Here is a 21309-nt window from a genome sequence, read left to right on the forward strand (position 1 = left end):
CTTGATTCTGGAGTTTCCACAGCCATACACTCCCACATTCACGTGACTGTGATTTTCAGTGGGTTGTGTTGTTGTTTTTTTGGCCTGATTCTGGCACTTACATATTTCCAGTTTCTGGCAAAAACACCGATTGAATGAAATGAATGCCACAAAAAAGGATTGTAGAATCAGATGTGGTCCCATGGCGACACAATGACCACCGCAACATATGACCCTAATCCCAGGCAAAAAGGTTGTAAAATGGGATCCTTTGCAGCAGACATATAGTCCCAATTGTGATTATAAATCAAGGACTCTTTGTATTAGGAGGACAGGCAGGTGTTTACAGTAATATAATCTAACTAAACTGTAAACTTATCCAAATGGTGTTTTTCCTTCACACAAACCTGTTATGCCACAAAAACCAAACATTCATTGTTGTTTGAAGGATGACTCTGAAGTTGTCACTAACCCGATTAAACACAAACCATGTTGGCTGAACCCATCTGATCTCTGTCATGTTTGGCAGAAGCAGCTGGTTTAAAATTTTGATTTTAGGAATTCGGCTCCTCTTTAAGGAAATTGAGATGCCTTTGTAAAAAAAAAGGCTGACACAGAAAAACATAGTTATAACCCTCACATTTGAGGTAGTACGGGTGGTCCTCGACTTGCAACCATTTGTGTAGTGACCGTTTGAAGTTATAACGGTATTGAAAAAAGGGACTTATGACTGTTTCTCACACTTACCACCTTTTTTAAAAAAAATCCCATTTATATCCCGCCCTTCTCCGAAGACTGCAGGGCGGCTTACAATCTAAGCACAAATCAATGTGCTTAGCAATTGCAGCATCCCCAGGGTCAGGTCATCAAAATTCAGACGCTTGGCAACTGACTCGTATTTATGGTTGCAGCAACCCAGGGTGGTCGTGTGATCCCCTTTCGTGGCCTTCTGACAAGCCAAGTCAATGGGGAAGCCAGATTCACTTAACAACCGTGTTACTTAGTTAACAACTGCAGTGATTCACTTAACAACTGTGGCCAGGAAGGTCATAAAATGGGGCAAAACTCAGTTAACAACTGTCTTGCTTAGCAACAGAAATTTGGGGCTCAGTTGTGGTCATAAGCCGAGGACTGCCTGTATTTGCTTTCAAGGAATCAGGTTGATCAAGGGATCACTGAGGTCATAAATAGGAACTGTTTCTACAAAGGGAGAGGGTCTCATGAAGGGATCAGCCATCTGCTGGATCTCCAGCAGTAGATCAAAATCTACCTTCAGCACAATTCAATTCTGCACTACTACAGAAGGAAGCCACAGAATATAGTAGACGGCTTACCACAACTTACTGCCTACACAGCATCCTGCATGGAGACTACACCCCCCATAAAGGTCCCTGAGTGGGATGGGCACTGTAGTCCAAACATGAGGCTGAAAGTTGATCTAAAAGGCAGCTGGAGACTCTTGTTCCTTTTTTGCTTGCCACAAATGGCAAAAATCTGTTTTTTACCCAGTTGTGTCCAATCGCAAAGGCAGGTTCGTGCAAACTTGGATTAATCAAAATTAACATTGCACAGATATACCATGCACTGAAGATGTCCCCGCGGATTACAGAACTCTCTGGCAGCCAATAAAACAAAAAGGGGGGAAAGGGGCAGGTGGATATTCCACAGGTGAAATTCAGTGTGGAAGATCAAGGGAGGGCATTACCTGTGGGACATCCACCTGCCAGGTAAAGCCACCGCAGGTTGAAAACAACCGAGGCATGAAGTTTTATTGGGGTTTGACCCAATGGCGTCATTCTTGCCTCCACGTTAGCATCCCCAAATGGAAATAAAACATTTTTAGGGGAAAAGGAGCCTTGGTGGAGCAGTGGGCTAATGCCTCCTTAAGTAACACCAGCTGCCTGCAATTAGTGCAGGTTCGAGTCCCACCAGGCTCAAGGTTGACTCAGCCTTCCATCCTTCCCAGGTAGGTAAAATGAGGACCCAGATTGTTGGGGGCAATAAGCTGACTTTGTAATAATGCCGCTTGGGGGGGTGCCCTAATAAGCAGGCGTATACATAGAATGAAGGCTATTGCTAAGCACATTGATTTGTGCTTCTTAGACTGTAAGCCGCCCTGAGTCTTCGGAGAAGGGCGGGATATAAATGGGATTTTTTTTTAAAAAAAGGCAGATTAAGAAAAGAAAGAAAGAAATCAGGCTTATTTTAAAAAAAAGACACGAAGGTTATAGCCTCAATGGGGACGGAGGTGTCAGATCCACCAACTGCAGTTCACGAGGTGAGTGGCTGCGTTCGCACAACACGTTGACCCACTCGCGTGCTTCATCTCTTTGGAAAGTGTTTACAAACGAGACGCGCGGGGTGTGTGTGTGTGTGTGATCTGCATATGCATATAAGATATGCAAATAAGCCCACCCCCAGGTTGGGGAAAGGGCGTCACTCACCATTTTTTCCAGCGGCGCCCCAACAACCCGGGCTGAAAAGTTGTTGATGGCCCCGCCCCTCCGTTTCCGCGGCAACGAGTCCCGCCCCTCCACCAGGCGCTCCGAGAGTCCCGCCCCTTTGACGCTCCTGGCAAACTTGAACGAATTCAACCCAAGAAGTTGGAAGGCTAGTTTGTAGAAACACCTCCGGTTCCCAAATGAACTTTATGGAGGTAGGAACTCTTTGGCTCCCCCACCCACGCTAGTATTTATACAGAAAGAGCTTTGAAAAAAATGGTATTCGTGGTGCTTTGGATGGAAAAGAAGTAAGGATAGGGTTATTTTTTTTGGGGGGGGGGGCACTCCGTGCAATGATGGAGGTTTGGCCAGTGCGAACATTGAATCGAATTCGGAAGTGATGACTGGGTGGCAGCTTTCATTTTGTTCTTCCTCTATGATTGAATCCTTTCCCGTCTTTGTTATATGGCAAGTCAGCGCAGGCGCATTACTCCAAATGCAGACATGCAATAAACTTGACCAGTATTCTCGATTCAGGGGTCTTCAAACGTGGCCCTTTTATGACTTGTGGACTTCAACTCCCAGAATTCCTCAGCCAGGCACTCTGGCTGAGGAATTCTGGGAGTTGAAGTCCACAAGTCATAAAAGGGCCAAGTTTGAAGACCCTTGAAATCTATAGCACCGTTTCACAACCTCAACAACTTTAAGATGTGTCGACGTGCTGGCCGGGGGAATTCTACGAGTTGAAATCCAAACATCTTAAACGTTGCTGAGATTGAAAAACACTGATCCAGGGTTTTGCAAATAAGATGGGTGGTATATTATATATTATATGTTTCATCTGTTTTTTACATACTAACATGCGACCTGCTACCTGGGATACACAGGGAAGATTAACAGTTGGAAGGGACCTTGAAGGTCATCTAGTCCAACCCCCTGCCCAAGCAAGAGACCCTACACCATTTCGGACAGATGGCAGTCCAGTCTCTTTGTTGAAAGCTTCTAGTGATGAAGCAGTGAAAGTTGGACCATAAGAAAGGCTGAGCGCCAAAGAATTGAGGCCTTTGAACTGTGGTGCTGGAGAAGACTCCTGCGAGTCCCTTGGACTGCAAGGCGATCAAACCGGTCAGTCCTAGAGGAGATCAATCCTGACTGCTCTTTAGAAGGCCAGATCCTGAAGCTAAAACTCAAATACTTTGGCCACCTAATGAGAAGGAAGGACTCACTGGAGAAGAGCCTAATGCTGGGAAAGATGGAGGGCAAGAGAAGAAGGGGACGACAGAGAAGGAGGTGGCTGGATGGAGTCCCTGAAGCAGGAGGCGTGAGCTTAAATGGACTCCAGAAGATGGTAGAGGACAGGAAGGCCTGGAGGAACGTTGTCCATAGGGTCGCGATGGGTCGGACACGACTTCGCAGCTAACAACAACAGTGATGAAGCTCCCACAACATCTGAAGGCAAACTGTTCCATTGGTTGATTGTTCTCACTGTCAGAAAACTTCTCCTTATTTCTAGGTTGAATCTAGGTTGAAAATCTAGGGGAAAAACTGAGCACCCTTTTAAAATTAACCAACCTTTGCCTATTGTGTGAATGGAGCCGCCAACTCTTGCTGATGATGAATTCCATTGATGAACGATGAATTCATTCATTCATTCATTCATTCATTCATTGATAATGATGTGATGAATTCCATTAGGTCAAACGGGACTCTTTTTCGCGAGAGCAGAGGCACCCCTCTTCCCTTTCGTAACTCTATCTCTCCCTGCCTGCGACTCTTAGGCGATGCCGTTCGGGACGTTTGAAGAGTCGTCTGTCTCCGCCCCTCCAACTCGTGCGCAGGCGCAGTAGCCGTCAGACGCCCTGGGCGGGGGGGGGCTGTGCGAACAGCTGGTGAAGTTGGAGTTCTTGGACTGCGCAGGTTAGTGGATTTTAACTCAAAATTAGTGAAATTGTGATTTACATTCGCACCGGTTTGGGGGCCTCCCAGGCTCCGAGGACTCGATTTGATTGGTGGGCAGCTTGCAGCTGTAGCCTGCAGCCCTCTTTGATATGTTGAAGTACTACAGCTCCCATCATCCACAGGCCTGCCTGGCTAGCCAGGTTGACTGCTGAATAGGAAATCTCTGAAATTAGCTGGGTTCAATGGTGTATATTTGCAGGAGCTCGACAGGTTGCAGAGCACTCCTTTTCCCTTACAACAACCCTGTGAGGTTGGCGGGGGGGGGGGGAATCTTAGGAAGGGGCCAAAGTCGCCCAGGGAGCTTCTGTGGTTGTGGAGGGACTCGAACCTGGGTCTCGCTGTTCTCAGTTCAGCCCCTTCTCCACTGCTGCACCCCTAGTGGGGGCAGGTCATAATCAATAACTTTTTCCTATAACTTTTTATGACTTTTCCAGCCAATTAGTTTTCCTTGGTTGATTTTTTTTTCCTGCAAACTCCTGCATTCTTGCCTAAAATCTTTTTTTTTTATGTGCATCTTCCATCACTGGAGGTTTCAAGAAGAGACTGGTCAGCCATTTGTCTGGAATGGTATACGTAGTCATAGTGTCTCTCCTGCTTGAGCAGGGGGTTGGACTAGAAGACCTCTAAAGTCCCTTAGGTCCTTCCCAATCCTGTTATTTTATGTTCTGTGTTTGGAATTTTCTCGTTGCCTGTTATGGTCACGTCCCAAGTCTTCTCATTCAGATTGTGGAAACATTTAGTACAATTCATCACCAGCTATTGCTGCTGGGAGTCAGCCAGCCTATAAATATATGTTATTATAAATTTAATAAATTATTATCACCATTGGTCCATAAATGTATGTTCCATAAAGGTGGAGTATCAGTTCTTTTCTTTCTATCCCAGTTAATCCAGTTTTGAAGTGTTGAGAGATTGATAGTATGACAGGTGGCTCTTGACTTACAACCATTTATTTAGTGACTGTTTGAAGTTTCAACAGCCCTGAAAAAAGTGACATGATCGTTTTTCACACTTATGACCATTGCAGCATCCCTATGGTCACATGATCATAATTCGTAGAGTCAACTGGTTTGTATTTGTGACGGTTGTCATAAACGGACGCACGTGATTCCCTTTGGTGACCTTCTGATAAAGTCAGTGGGGAAGCCAGCGTCATTTTATAAGTGTGTTACTAACCCAACAATTGCAGTAATTCCCGTAACAACTGTGGCAAGAAAGGTCGTAAAATGAGGCCAAATTTCCTTCACTGTTTTGTTTGGCAAAGGAAATTTTGGACTCGGTTGTGATTATACGTTGGGAATTATCTGTACTGCTATATTTTTTGTTGTCGTACCTGTTAGAATATGTTGTTGAAAAAATGGTTTGTTTAACAGAGTATTATTAATACACAGTGGAAGTTGAGCTGGGACTTTTAGGCAAACAGTAATGCACTAACACGAGTTTTATAACTTATTTTTACTCAGACAACAAAAAGAAACACAGTAAGAAATAGTCCAAGTATCAATCCAGTATCATGCACATAAAAGTCAGTCCATAAAAAACATAGTATCAAAATACAAAAGCTGCTTACCAATATCAAAAACAATATACACTGTAGCAAGCAGTTGATTCTTGAGAGAATAAATATCAAGTTAGCAAACAAGAGAACAAGAGGTATCCAAACACTAACATCAAACACATATACAAGAGCAACTACGTGTAACATCTAACTCTCTTTTATGTGGAATAATTACAGCCACACCCTTAGGCCGTTTAACTCCTTAAAGGTGCTTTTACTCCATTATATAATATTGTCACCCAAATCAAGTTTAATCTCTAACAATCTCCCCTTTTGGGTGGCATATTATACATATATTTTTACAATCTCAAATTACACATATCACAAACAGATTTATGCTTTATAGCACCCTGAGCTTTAGTAAACTGGTCAGCAATATTATCTTCAGTTGCACAATATTCCAGTTTAATCAAATTATCTTTAACACATTGTCTGACATTTAGATACCGTAGATCCGTATGTTTTGATCTAGTTTTCACTGCAGCATTAGTTGCTAATTTTATAGCTGCTTGATTGTCTTCATACACTTTTATTGGTTCATTACAATTTAAACCCATATCAAACAATAATTGTTTCCATACCAATAGCTCAGTACATAATAAAGATAAACAGGAAAATTCGGATTCAGTTGTTGATAAGCTTATATGCTTCTGTCTGTTAGACCTCCATCCTACTAAAGCATTTCCCAATAATACAACCAATCCTGAAGTGGATTTCCTGGTTACAGTATCAGATGCAAAACTAGCATCCGCAAATGCTTTTAGTTCCAATTCCTTTGTTGGCTCTAGATATAGAGAATAATGTATGGTGTGCTTCAAATATCTTAAAACTCTTTTCGCACCTTGCCAACATCTGGTTGTAGGATTCTCACAATATCTAGCTAAATGATTAACTGTAAATGCTATGTCAGGTCTTGACCAGTTACATAAATACATCAAGCTGCCTATTAATGATTGATATATCTTTTTGACAAAGTAAACCTGCCTCAAAACGATCAGGCTGTCGTCTTTCCCTGTTAGACCTTCTGAGAATTATTGGACTTATAGGTACATTTACATTATTATCTTCTTCCTCTCCTGTCTCCACTATCAGTGGTTCTTGTTTGATCTCTCTAGCAGGTTCCTCCTCTTCTTTATCACTTTCATTTGAGGAGTTAGTTAAATCTTGTTGAGGAATATATACAATATCTTCTACCCTTTCCCAGCCTGACTGTTCTTGAAAAACAGCGCTAGAACTACAATAAATGTTTTTAGTACCTTTCTCCCAGAACCGATAAGACTTATGGTTTAACTCATAGCCAACAAAAAATAATTGTTTAGCTCTATGTTCTCCTTTATTTCTTATTGAACTTGGAATATGTACCCAAGCAGGTGTCCCAAATGTGTGAATATAACTAAGATTTGGTTTTCTCTTATACCATAAGGTATAAGGAATTTTACCTGTAGCTGAACTAACCACATTGTTTAAAATATGATTAGCACATTTTGCTGCTTCTCCCCATAAGCTATCAGGTAAACCAGAATCTTCAATCATAGATCTAATCATAGCTTGCAATGTTTGGCCCCTCCGTTCAACAAATGCATTATGCTGAGGTCTATAAGGAGCTGTACGTCTATGCTCTATTCCCTCTGAAACTAACAGCTCATTGAACTGTTTATTAACAAACTCAGTTCCATTGTCTGTTATTATGGTTTTTACATTTAACTGAGTTTTCCTTTGTACAAACTTGAGCCAATTAGATATTGTTTGTATAGTTTCAGTTTTTGACGTAAGGAGATAACAGAACCCATATCTGCTATAATGGTCTAGAATATTTAATATGTAGCAAGCACCCCCTAAACTGGGTTTCATAGGACCTATCAAATCCATAAATACCAGTTCTAATGGAGTTGTGGTTTTAAATCCATCTAACCTATTAGCTGGTGCTGCCCTGCTCTTTTCTCTACCACATACATTACACTGTAGATATTTCTTACAAGCCTTTAACTTAAACCCATTAGACAAAGCTACAGTTCTTTTTAGTGTATTAAAATTCACATGACCCAATCTTCTATGTAATAAATGAATACATTCATCATGTGGTTTTTGATTTGTACAAGTAGTAGCCATTATAATAGGATCATTGCTAATTACAAACAAACCGTCTTTCATATTAGCTATTAAGTTCACTTCATTCTTTTGAATAAGACATTCCTCCCCTTGGAAAGTAACTTTAAAACCTGCTTCCAATAATGCCTTAACTGATAATAGATTATAATCACATCTGGGAACATATAGCATTTCCAAATTTTGTTTTAAAAATGAACAGTAAACCTTACCCTCTCCAGAGACCTTGACTCTCCAGCCATTAGCCATAGAAATATATTTTTTACTAGACCTTATATTCTCAAAATCCCTTTTTATTTTTGAAATAGTGTGTAGCTCCACTATCTACCACCCACCAATTGTGGTTATTAGTAGTTCTATTAGCTACAGCTACATTAATCAGCTTTTTATTCTTTCTATGGCTTTCCTTTCTCTGACAATTACTATTCTGACAAAACTTAGCAATATGTCCCTTTAACCCACAATTAAAGCATTTCCTTAAAATATAAGCAGATTCAGTCTTCTTTATTTCTTGTTGCAATGGCTCTCTCAACTGTTTTCTCTCCATACGACATCTTGATTCTTCCAACAACCTTCCAGTTATTGAAGAAACAGTTAGGTCTTCTTTGGACAAAACCTCCAAGGACGATACAAAGGCATCATAGCTCTCATCCAATGATGATAAAATGATGTAAACCTGGTGAAGCTCTGAGAAAATAAGTTCTTTTTCTTGCAGTTCCAACAAAGTTGCTTTTATAAAGTTAAGGTGAGCTAACATATCGCCATTCTTTTCCAGTCTAGCTCTAAATAGCTTTCTGGTAAGATTTATATGAGCACCAACACTGTCCCGAACAAAAATCTTCTTCAACTTAGCCCAACATTTAGCAGCAGATTCTTCTCCACGCACATGGACTAGCTGTTGGTCTCCTAATGTTAGCCCAATGATAGATAAAGCCTTATCATTATCTTTATTGAAGTCTACAATCTTCTTGTTATCTTCTTCATTAGTTGGATCCCAGGCAGTTACATCAGGAGGATTATGGACTATTTTCCAAAGACCTTGATTTTGTAATAGCAAACTACATTGTGTAGACCAAGATACGTAGTTTGACCCATTAAGCCGGGTAATGCAGAATGGATTGAAAAGTCCTTGTGCCATTGTCTGAATTTGAAAACTCAGTTAGAAAATATAAATACAATACTGTGCCTGTCCTCAGCACCACACTGGATCTGGGCCCATAACCATTGTTAGAATATGTTGTTGAAAAAATGGTTTGTTTAACAGAGTATTATTAATACACAGTGGAAGTTGTGCTGGGACTTTTAGGCAAACAGTAATGCACTAACACGAGTTTTATAACTTATTTTTACTCAGACAACAAAAAGAAACACAGTAAGAAATAGTCCAAGTATCAATCCAGTATCATGCACATAAAAGTCAGTCCATAAAAAACATAGTATCAAAATACAAAAGCTGCTTACCAATATCAAAAACAATATACACTGTAGCAAGCAGTTGATTCTTGAGAGAATAAATATCAAGTTAGCAAACAAGAGAACAAGAGGTATCCAAACACTAACATCAAACACATATACAAGAGCAACTACGTGTAACATCTAACTCTCTTTTATGTGGAATAATTACAGCCACACCCTTAGGCCGTTTAACTCCTTAAAGGTGCTTTTACTCCATTATATAATATTGTCACCCAAATCAAGTTTAATCTCTAACAGTACCTTCTTGCCATATACAGAGAATAAATTAAGAAAATTTCCCTAAAGAAGACAGTAACATATTTCTTCTGTACTGTTGCCAAAAGACACACACCCTCCCCGTCCCTATAACATGTCCTTGAAGTCACCTGGGGTGAAAAAAGGCTATTTTTAATTATCTAAAGTGAAAGGCCGTTCAGAGATTTAATCGGACCAAGTGGTGGAGAAATCAGCCTGGCGTAGACAGTGTAAGAAATTAATTGAATCTGAGAGGGTGATTGTCAGTCATGCAGAACCGTTCAGATTATGCAGCTCATTTTAAAATGATTGTTCTCCAGGTAAATATGCCAGTCCGCATGAATAAAACGGACGTAGGTCTCAACTGACAAGATGGCCAACCCACTTAGATATGAAGTACTGAATCTGTACAAAAACGTAAGTTCTGAGCACTAACTCAGCCCTCTCCCAGTGGTTGACCTCTGAATATCTTGATCTGTACTCCTTTAATCCCCAGCCTGATGGAAGCTTTTGTCCAGCCATTGGAAGGACACCTGGCTAGGACAGACAGAGATTCAAGGTTTTGGTGATGACCTATAGAGCCGTTAATGGCATGGGTCTGGATTATTTTCGGGAGTACCTGCTGCCAGCATCAACTTCCCATCGTCCTGTGCGCTCCCACAGGGACAGCCTCCTCAGGGTGCTGCCGGTCAGGGAGTGCCGGCTGGCAGCCCCCAGGGGGAGGGCATTCTCGGTGGGCGCGCCTGCCCTTTGGAATCAGCTGCCTGTGGAACTCCGGATGGCCCCCAACCTTCGCTCGTTTCGCCGGGACCTAAAAACCTGGCTGTTCGAGCTTGCCAGCCTGGACTGAGGGTTTGGGTTTTTAGTTTTAAATTTTTGAGGCTATTTAATTTAATTCTATTTTAACTTTGTATATGGTATTGTTTTAATTGCCCTGTAAACCACCCTGAGTCCTTCGGGAAATGGGCGGTATATAAATCCAAATAATAAATAAATAAATAAATAAATAAATAAATGGACCTAGGTAAGAATTTCTATGATTTGTTGGTTGTGTAAAACGCAACCTTTTCTTGTGTTTCGAAGCTTCTGTATCTGGGAAAGGAGTACCCCAAAGGGGCTGATTACTTTCGAACCCGACTCAAGGCAGCCTTCCTGAAAAACAAAGACGTGAAGGATCCAGAAGAAATCAAACGACTGATTGCCAGAGGCAAGTTTGTCATTAAGGAACTGGAAGCCTTGTACTTCCTCCGAAAATATCGAGCTCTTAAAAAACGATACTACGAGGACAGTTGAGCACCCACCAGTTGTAAAATCTGCAAGGCATTCGTAGCCAGTGGATGGGCCTGTAGTAATGATAATAATAAAATCTGTTGAGTGATGGATTCATTTGTTCGTTCGTTCGTTCGGCAGAAACCAGGGGTTGAAAGAAAACCAGAGTGGCATTAGCTACCATCGGGCTGGGTAGCGGCTATTGATTGAGATAGATTTAAAACTATTTGTTGTGATTCAGGGTCAGCCTGTGGGTTCGGCAGTTGGGTCGGATGACTCAGAGGAGGAGGAGGGGGGTGTTGAAGACCTTGCTGAGGGGGTTGAAGATCTTGCTGATGATAGCCCTCAGCCAGGCCCCTCCCACTTGGTCACCACGGAGACCCAGCTGTGTGAGCCTGACAGTGTGGATGAAGATGACCCACAGCTGGCCCTGTTCAAGGACGCCCGAAGCAGGAGGCAGTCAATTAGGAGTAAACAGAGGAAGGCAATGGGGCTTCTCGGAAGGAGGCAGAGAGAAGCCACGCCCTGAACTCTACAGCAGGGGTCTTCAAACGTGGCCCTTTTATGACTTATGGACTTGTGGACTTCAACTCCCAGAATTCCTCAGCCAGTGTGCCTGGCTGAGGAATTCTGGGAGTTGACGTCCACAAGTCAAGGGGTCTTCAAACTTGGCCCTTTTATGACTTGTGGACGTCAACTCTCAGAATTCCTCAGCCAGGCACGCTGGTCTACAGAATGCTGGAGAAGAACAGTCATAGCCCAATCCTGCCTCAAGGTTTTGTTCTTAATATCCCCATAATTAGAATCTCTCAGGAATTCATCCGTGACATTCTCCAATTTGTGTCATCTAACCACTGGTATATTTAAAGAGTTGGTAACAGGGTCTATAAAGGTTTATTGAACTCTGAATACCTCATCTGACCCACCACCAAAGTGTCATCTATTGACAATTATTGGCATACACAGACATCCCAAAATTAACCCACTTCACTTCTTCACAATCGGCTGTAAGTTAATTAAATATGCTGGGTTATCCTACTTTTGTCTTAATATTTAACAATAACCCAGTTTCTTTTCACTTTGAATTTTAATTTTTACACCTTTTCTTTGGCTAACAAAGTGTTTCACCTGCATCAGAGTTTTTCAAACACTTGGCAACTTTTAAGATGTGTGGACTTCCAACTCCCAGAATTCCTCAGCCAGCTGGAATTCTGGGAGTTGAAGTCCACACACCTTAACAGTTGCCAAACTTGAAAAACACTGGACTGCATAAATAGTATTTGTTGGTGTTGCAGTCTCTTTTTCAATTCCATCTCACCTTTTCCAGTTTTTGTCATCAGAAAGTGCACAGACACCACCCTGGATCATGTGACCAGAAAATAGAATTTGGATACCGGAGTCAATAACTTCATGAGCCCAGCTGCCCATAAGGATGCATACGGGGAAATTTTATTTTTTTCCCCTCAGCATCTTCTGGAATCTATCCAGCCTAATTTAGAACTTGGAACTTTCTTTTGATGGCTCATCCTTCATGCCAAAATTGGTGGTCTATCTAATCAGAAATCATTTAACATTTTTTTTCCCAGTTTCATGCAAAAAGTGTCTAAGGGTTTTGCAAATCATCAATAAACATAGATGTTTTCTCTCTTGATCATCTCCGCACATTTCATCATCTTTGGAAATTTTGCTTCCCAGGGCAAAGAAATGGGGAAGGATGCACAAACTCTTTTCCTTTTTACTACGTACAATGACAGCGATATCGTCGTTGATGTGTAGTTTTCGTAGCATTTCACAGCACGTGCAGCTAGTAAAACTTTTGCAAAGGTTTAAGTCAACAGTGATTGTACTTCAAACGCCAGGGACCAATATATCCTGAGGTCACGTGACCAAAATAAAAGGCAAAACCCTTGTATCATTCAATTCTGCCTCAAAATAACAACAAAAAGAAGCACAATGTACAAAACACGTTTTTGTTTATATTATGCAAAAATAGTTAAAATATGTTCTAGGTAAACACACTGCATTTTAAGAGATAGTCCTAGTAAGAAATTTGACTTCTGAGATAAAGGGGAGCAGGTGAGGCACAGATTTTGTTTGCTAAATGAAATCACAACAGTGGAATTAAATTATATAAGTTTAAGCAGGTTTAGGAGAGACCTAGCACAGACTGAAAGCAGGTGTTCATTTCAATATTGTCTTTTAGAATGAAATCAGTAGGAAACTTGTTACCACATTAGATTTGGAAATTTATCTCCAGATATACATTCCTTCCAGCAAACCAATGTTGCTCAACCAAATCCAAGTGCAGACTTCAACTCCCAGAATTCCCCAGGAAGCTACACTGGCTGGGGAATTCTGGGAGTTGAAGTCCACACATCTTAAAGGTTGAGAAACATTGCATTAAGCCTTTTCTCCGAATGATTACAGTATTAATATTAACAGTAGCAACTGCGAGGGGGATCTTTGAGTCCTGGTGGACAATCACTTAGATATCAGCCAGCCGTGTGCTGCAGCTGCCAAAAAAGCCAACGCAGAGCTAGGCTGCATTAACAGAGGGACAGAATCAAGATCACGAGAAGTGTTAATACCACTTTACAATGCCTTGGTAAGGCCACACTTGGAATACGGCATCCAGTTTTGTTCACCAAAATGTAAAAAAGATGTTGAGACTCTAGAAAGAGTACAGAGATGAGCAACAAAGATGATCAGGGGACTGGAGGCTGAAACATACAAAGAAGGGTTGCTGGAATTGGGTATGTGTAGTTTAATATAAAGGAAGGGCGAGGGATGACATAATAGCAGTGTTTCAGTATCTCAGGGGCTGCCCCAAAGAAGAGGAAGTCAAGCTATTCTCCAAAGCACCTGAAGGCAGCACAAGAAGCAACAGATGGAAACTAATCAAGGAGAGAAGCAACCTAGAACTAAGGAGAAATTTCCTGACCATTAGAACAATTAACCAGTGGAACAACTTGCCTCCAGAAGCGGTGAATGCTCCAACACTGGAAGTTTTTAAGAAGAGACTACACAGCCATTTGTCTGAAATGGTATATGGTTGGACTAGATGACCTCCAAGATCCCTTCCAACATTAAATTAATAAATTAATATTACTGTCCAGCTAGTCGACTTACAACCACAATTCAGCCCAAAAGTTATCTCGCTAAGTGAGACAGTTTAGTGAATTTTGCCTCATTTTATGACCTTTCTTGCCACCGTTGTTAAGCGAATCACTGTAGATGATCCCATGACACCCGGGCATTCCAACGTTGTAAATATGAAGCCGTCACCAAGCATCCAAATTTTGATGGGGATGCTGCAACGGTCCTAAGTGTGAAAAATGGTCATGGCATTCTTTTCAATGCCGTCACACGTTCAAAGTCACTAAACGAATGTAGTAAGTCAAGGACTCCCTGTATCTATGCTACAGATGCAAACGTAAAACACAGAAGTGAATCTGTGTTTTAATTTGTGGCTTAGCTTGCATTTCCCCGGGTCAGCTTCGGAGATGGTAAACTCACCACTCTTGAGTTTTCCTTCCTATTTTCACATGCTGAGAAAAAAAAAATGCCTTGTGCTCATCGTAACACCATTTCAAAACTCTGTGTAACAATGGAGTTACACCCAGGCCACAGGTAAAGTGTAAACTGCATTTGGATACGGGGTTTCCTGCTAATGTAAACCTCACTCATATATTCGATGCTCCATTGAGAATAAGGGCTGAAATAGGATTCGGAATCTGTTTTAATTCAGGGATACTTTAAGTGTGTGTGTGGGGGTGTTGTTGTTAAATTTCCTGCATTAAAAATAGACCACTTTTTAGCGGGGGTTAGACGAGTAACAGGCGCTCACTCTGTTACGCGGCACTCGGGATTCGACCCGCCAAACTGCCGATCGGAAGGTCGGCAGTTTGGCGGGTCGAATCCCGAGTGCCGCGTAACAGAGTGAGCGCCTGTTACTCGTCCCAGCTTCTGCCCACCTAGCAGTTCGAAAGCACGTAAAAATGCAAGTAGAAAAATAGGGACCACTACGGTGGGAAGGTAACAGCGTTCCGTGCGCCTTTGGCGTCTAGTCATGCCGGCCACATGACCACGGAGACGTTCTCGGACAAGCGCTGGCTCTTCGGCTTTGAAACGGAGATGAGCACCGGCCCCTAGAGTTGGAAACGACTAGCACACATGTGCGGGGGAACCTTTACCTTTACCTTTTTAAAAGCATTAAGGCATTCATATCAGCTACCTGGGAAACAAAGACATTCGGATTTTTGTTACAGTGACTTTACATGCATTTAACCAAGTGGAGACGCGGTGGCTCAGTGGGTTAGGACGCTGAGCTTGTCAATCAGAAGGTCAGCAGTTTGGCGGGTTGAATCCCGAGTGCCGCGTAACAGAGTGAGCGCCTGTTACTCGTCCCAGCTTCTGCCAACCTAGCAGTTCGAAAGCACGTAAAAATGCAAGTAGAAAAATAGGGACCACTACGGTGGGAAGGTAACAGCGTTCCATGCGCCTTTGGCATCTAGTCATGCCAGCCACATGACCACGGAGACGTCCTCGGACAAGCGCTGGCTCTTTGGCTTTGAAACGGAGATGAGCACCGGCCCCTAGAGTTGGAAACGACTAGCACGCATGTGCGGGGGAACCTTTACCTTTACCTAAGTAAGCCAAAAGGCTCATTACACTAATGTAAGAAACGGCAGTTTAAATCGATTGAGGCACCATAATTCCCAGAATTCACCTCTCTGGTTGCATCAAGACCAGCAAGCTGTTGCAATGAATTGGAATCATCTCCGTCACCAGGCTAATAAGAATACAGCCCCTGAATCCAGTCATATCTGTGGGAATGAATCCTATTTTACCCGCACAGGCATCTTTGCAGAGCTGACTAATCGAACAGCCACCTGCCAGAACCAGTTCATAAACCGGATTATTTCCAGAGAGCTGTTGAAGGCAACACCTGCCTTATCTGAACTGGCTTTAGGCTGACTGCATTCCCACAGCACAGATCATTGGCCGAGTGATCCCAAAACACCTGTTCACACAAAACAAGAAATCCTAAGTAATAGGACTGTGCAACGCTTCAGAACCCATTCTGAAGTTAAGTGCTTTAGAGCAGGTAAAGACACCCATATAAACAAACCACTTTGAGATTAGTTGACCCCCTTCTTGATTGCCTGTGAAACTTAGCCACTGGCAGGTTCTTGATCCGGAGATCAAAATTAGGTGAGCAAGAATAAAAACAGATTGAACAAATCAAAAGGGCTTCAGCCAGATCTCATTCTCAAGGGCATTTTAGAGATCATTCTTACTGCAAACCGTTTGTGTGAACGAAGAGCTTGCTCTGTTAGCTTTTGATGGCTACAGTAGGATTCCAGTCTAGTAATACGACAGCCTTCTTATGAAAGCAAGCTTTGGAATTGAAAATGACAAGTGTCAATCAGAGTAATAGTGACTGTTAACAGTAAAGTGTCTGTTTAAAAAAAAGATGGAGAAATAATAGATAGACCTTTCTTTCATTTGTTAATGAAGGATGAATGGAAGCAAGAAGCAGAAATTCTGGAAATTCTGGGGTTGGACTAGATGACCTCCAAAGTCCCTTATTCTGTTAAATAAACAATCCCGTATTAGGATAAGCCAAAATTCCTGCAGGGATGAGCTTTTGAGAAATGCTCAGGTCATTAATATATGGCTTATCATCACCTCCACCCCTTCGTGTTTGTTCTGTCACCTGACTTGGCCTTTTTATTTTTTCGCAAAAATAAAAAAATAAAAAGAAATGGGAAGCTGATTAAAGCAACAGCCTCCAGCATCATCTTTATTTAAAATAAAGGTTTCTCAGTATTTTAGCAGCTTCTAAAATATTGAGTAAGATGGGTCGGTGCCACTTGACTGATGCCTTAATTTGTTTCTGCTTTCACAACTGTACAGCGAATGACGAACTAGCTTCAAGGGCTGGATTCACACAACATCCTCATAAAACCTCCCCAACCAAGGCTAATGATAAACTAAGCATATTTTGTAAGTATGTCCACATTAAACCAGTCTGGTTAAGCAGGTTGGGTGATGAAAACTACAAGGTGATAGAATCAAGAAACTTTAGTGCTAGTCAATTTCTCTTGGCAAGACTTGATTTTTTAAAGGAAAGACCAACTGGGGGAATAACTAAATAATCCATTTCTCTGCAAATTCAGGATCCATCGTGATCCATGTGACCTCACAAGAGAACACGCCTGGCATTATCTTAGCAGCCTCCTCTTTCCCACAACTGGGGAAAAAAAGAATTCATCTTGTTATAAATGGTCTAAATCATATTTGATTCTATGACAGTTCTCTGGCTATCTATAACCTGCACTCAACTGGGATCTGATTGCTGTATTCTTATTTCTTTCCCCTAAATTACAGGTAGTCCTCGGACGTACGACCATAATTGAGCCCCAAATTTTGGTTGCTAAGAGGCAGTTGTTGTGAGTTTTGCCCCATTTTACGACCTTGCTTGCCCCAGCTGTTAAGTGAATCACGGCAGTTCTTACATTAATGACACGGTCGTTAAGCGAACCTGAACGTCTGTTTGTGACCGTAGAGTCCTTGGTGCCCTCTGAGCTTGGTTGTTTACTTGCAGACATTGTGCCACCAGAACTAGGCAACTTGTCAACTTCCAGCTCTAGTATCCAAATAAAAGTCTAGGATTATTTTCATTTCTGAAAAGCTTACTGTTTATTGAATACACGGCCTGGTAAAAAGGCAAGGTAAAACTAACTCTGAAATCCCAAGGCATCAGACCACAGCATATATTAGCAACTTTCCCACCCAACACCCCTCCCCCAGAGGTGCACGTAGCTCATGTAAAACATGTTCTCTTTGTTATGGGAGCCGTCTGCTTTCTTCTTCATACCTGCTAGAATGTCCTTGAAAGGTTTCCATTCTGCTGACTCTCAGCTAAGCTTCCGTAGAACTGGAAAGGTTTCGTTTCTCTAACTAACCCATTTGAAAACAACACCTCCACCCACCCCCCATTCTAACGGCAAGAGGAACTAGCTGCCAAATTTTCTTTCATCAGTAACACTGTCAGTGTTAGAAGGGAGTTGGGTTCACTCTCTGTTTACATACAGTGTAGGTTAGAGGTTTATATTTAGTAGATTGTTCTATCAGTGCTGGAGGGAGGGATTAAGCCTAATCCGGGAATGATTAAGGAGAAAACACCCACCAACAACAGGGAAACTACTGCATATAAAATGAGAGCAAACTCTACTCCCTTCTAGCACCAATGATGCTACTTAGATTGGTCATTAAACATCTGCAAGCAAACAACCAAGGTCAGAGAGAACCCAGGTTTCCACAGTTCGACCTCACAGTCTCTTCTTTTGGAAAATCTTATCCCATTTAAGAGGAAATTCCCTGACAGTCAGAACAATTGATCAGTGGAACAGCTTGCCTCCAGAAGTTGTGGGTGCTCTAACACTGGAGGTTTTTAAGAAGAGATTGGAGAACCATTTGTCTGGAATGGTATAGGGTTTCCTGCCTGAGCAGGGGGTTGGACTAGAAGACCTCCAAGGTCCCTCCCAACTCTGTTATTCTATTCCAGGGGTCTTCAAACTTGGGCCTTTTATGACTTGTGGACTTCAAGTCCCAGAATTCCTCAGCCAGGCATGCCTGGCTGAGGAACTCTGGGACTTGAAGTCCACAAGTCATAAAAGGCCCAAGTTTGAAGACCCCCTGTTCTATTCTATTCTATTCCAGGGACCCAATTTCAGAAGATGTAGGGGAGGGGGCACCAAATGGGACTGAGGTGATCCAAACGTCAATGGAACATTATATTCTATCTGGAATGGTAAATCTGCTGTCCTGGCTGAGGGAAAAATGCTCAGTTCTTCCACCCTACGCCTGGAGGAAGGAACATCACGCACAAACCTGAGCTCCAGAGGAGGAAAACAATGTTTATTTGCTACCACAACCGATGTTCCAGCCTCCATTTAGCTCTAAGGCTGGTCCTCAAAAGTGCAGAGAAGTCTCAACGTTCTGGGCAAAAGGAAAACAAAATGGAAACGAGCCAGAAGACCGTTAGAAGATTCTGCGTGCACCATGAGACTCTGAAGAAGAACTTTCTGGAAGATCTGTTGCTTTGTTTCACAAGCCTGGAGAAGTTGGAGAACCAGCTTCCTAGGATGATTTACACTTTTTTTCCCCCCTACCTTGAGGAAAATAAGTCGTGCTTGGCAGGTTCAGGAAACAATGCGGCGGAAGAAAAAGTGATGTTAAAAACGTTCGTTCTAATAATTTAGAGTGACGGGTAGAAAAATGAGTCGGGATCACCGCAGGACTCTTGAAGGGTAAAGGATGGACAGTATTTTGTGTTTGTTTTACACGATTATACATTTCGTCTTGGACTTCTTTTTCTTCTTTTTGCCGTTTTTGCTCATCTTCTCTTTGTGCTTTCGGATCTCTCGAACCAATGTGTAAAAAGCATCATCCACACCCTGCAGAGAGAAGAGAGAACAAGAGAAGAGTTAACAGAATAACTGAGTTGGAAGGGACATCGAAGGTCATCTAGTCCAACCCCTTGCTCAGGCAGGAAACCCTATCCCATTTCAGACAAATGGTTGTCCAGTTTCTTCTTAAAAACCTCCCGTGTTGGAGTACCCACTACTTCTGGAGGCAAGTCGTTGCACTGATTAATTGTTCTCACTATCAGGAAATTTTTCCTTAATTGCAGGTTGCTTCTCTCCTTGATTAGTTTCCATCCATTGTTTCTTGTCCTGCCTTCTGGTGCTTTGGGAAATAGGTTGACACACCCCCCCCTCTTCTTTGTGGCAGTCCCTCAAATATTGACACAAACGATACAGGATCATCTGGGGTCCCTTATTCCTGTGCCCCAAAGTTTTAGCAAGTCTACCTCTTTTGTTCCCTCTAAGAAACTCGATGTATTTTGCTAAATTTTATAGCCTGCTTCCGGTTTTCCTGAAAATCTTTTAAGAAACAATTCAATTTATGATCACATGACCGTGGGGATGCCGCAACGGTCGTGTGAAAGAGTCCCAAGTCACTTTTTAAAATGCGAGCGGAACTTTGAACGGTCACTAAACCAATTGTTGTAAGTCAAGGCCTACCGGTTTAGAGTAGTTAATGCAACCTGATAGTATCTCGGGGCAAAATATGGTCCTCAATTTACAACCATTTCTTTAGTGACCGTCTGAACTTACAAAGGCGCTGAAAGAAATGACTTACAATCTGGTCCTCGAGCTTACAACATTGCAGCCTTCCAACAGTGTGATGCACAGTCACGTGATCAGAATTTGGGCACTGGCGTGTAATTTATATGTCGGTGTCTTGAAATCATGTGACCGCCATTCACGAATTTCCCAGCTGGCTTCCGACAAGCAAAGTCAATGGGGGGGGGGGAAGCCAGATTCACTTAACGACTGCACCGTTCATTGAAGAAATATAGTGATTCACTTAACAACTGTGGCAAAAACGGTGGTTAAAATTGGCCATGGCTCACTTAAACCACGGCCTTGCTTAGCAACAAAAATTCTGATCCCAATTATGTTTATAGGTCGAGGACTATTTGCACACTGTAACAACAGCTTGCAACAGAACGTAACTCCAGGCATCTATACTCAAGGCTAATTCTTATGAGATTCAACAGATCTACTCAGAAAATGGGATACCGGCCTCAATTTTATGGACACTTATCCTGATCAATCAGGGTTTCCCCAGGGCCAATCCAACACCTTTACTATGATTGTTACATGCTGGTTTTCAATAAGGCTTATTGCTAAGGAGGAGGAATGTAAATATTGCCCATATTCCCCAACACGCAAAGACCTGATGGCTTCGTTCACATAATATACTAGGCTTGGTCAAGCTCTGGTTGCTAGAGCATGTTGTGTGAATTCAGCTCATAAGGTAATTTATATTCAATGTATTGTAAAAAACCAGAAAATGGCTCATGCCAATAAGCCAGTTAAGTCTGTCGTGTAAACCTAACAATTATGTACAACGGCAACAAGAAGCCAGGATAAAATGTAAGGTTTATTATTTATTTATTATTTATTTATTAATGGGATTTATATCCCGCCCTATCTCCCGAAGGACTCAGGGCGACTAACAACAAAACATATAATAAGTACAGAAATTAAGATAAAAATAAAATTAAAATCATCTGTGCAATAAATTAAAATTAAAAACTAAAAATAAATTAAAAATTGTAAATATAATTAATTATTAGCATGCATTTCCTAGATATTTTACTTTCCAAAAGAGAGGAAAAACAGCACTATGTATTTCTGTAAGATATAG

General features: G+C 41.9%; 2 protein-coding genes across 3 annotated transcripts in view; one reads left to right on the plus strand and one right to left on the minus strand.

Moving 5' to 3' along the window:
* Positions 1-4247: 4247 nt before the first annotated feature.
* ETFRF1 (electron transfer flavoprotein regulatory factor 1) lies at positions 4248-11128 on the plus strand. The gene is made up of 3 exons (XM_081330997.1): positions 4248-4337; positions 10074-10170; positions 10837-11128. The coding sequence occupies exons 2-3, from the start codon at positions 10126-10128 to the stop codon at positions 11044-11046; spliced, it is 255 nt and encodes an 84-aa protein (XP_081187123.1). The 5' UTR covers positions 4248-4337; positions 10074-10125; the 3' UTR covers positions 11047-11128.
* A 7746-nt stretch (positions 11129-18874) lies between these two features.
* Positions 18875-21309, minus strand: part of KRAS (KRAS proto-oncogene, GTPase) — a 39295-nt gene continuing 36860 nt past the window's right edge. The window contains exon 5 of one of the 2 annotated variants that reach the window (XM_081330996.1): positions 18875-19487. In XM_081330996.1, the coding sequence (XP_081187122.1) occupies positions 19371-19487 (117 nt within the window). In that variant the 3' untranslated portion in view covers positions 18875-19370. The remainder of the gene's footprint in view (positions 19488-21309) is intronic. The other variant, XM_081330995.1, reaches the window with a different exon arrangement.

Source organism: Vipera berus (assembly GCF_964194415.1).
Source record: "Vipera berus genome assembly, chromosome: 6".
Taxonomy (NCBI): domain Eukaryota; kingdom Metazoa; phylum Chordata; class Lepidosauria; order Squamata; family Viperidae; genus Vipera; species Vipera berus.

Excerpts from the sequence above, each read along its gene's own strand:
- ETFRF1 (XM_081330997.1), top strand. The coding sequence starts at position 10,126 with ATGGCCAACCCACTTAGATATGAAGTACTGAATCTGTACAAAAAC. Across the intron at positions 10,171-10,836 it reads TACTGAATCTGTACAAAAAC|CTTCTGTATCTGGGAAAGGA; the intron begins GTAAGTTCTGAG and ends TGTGTTTCGAAG.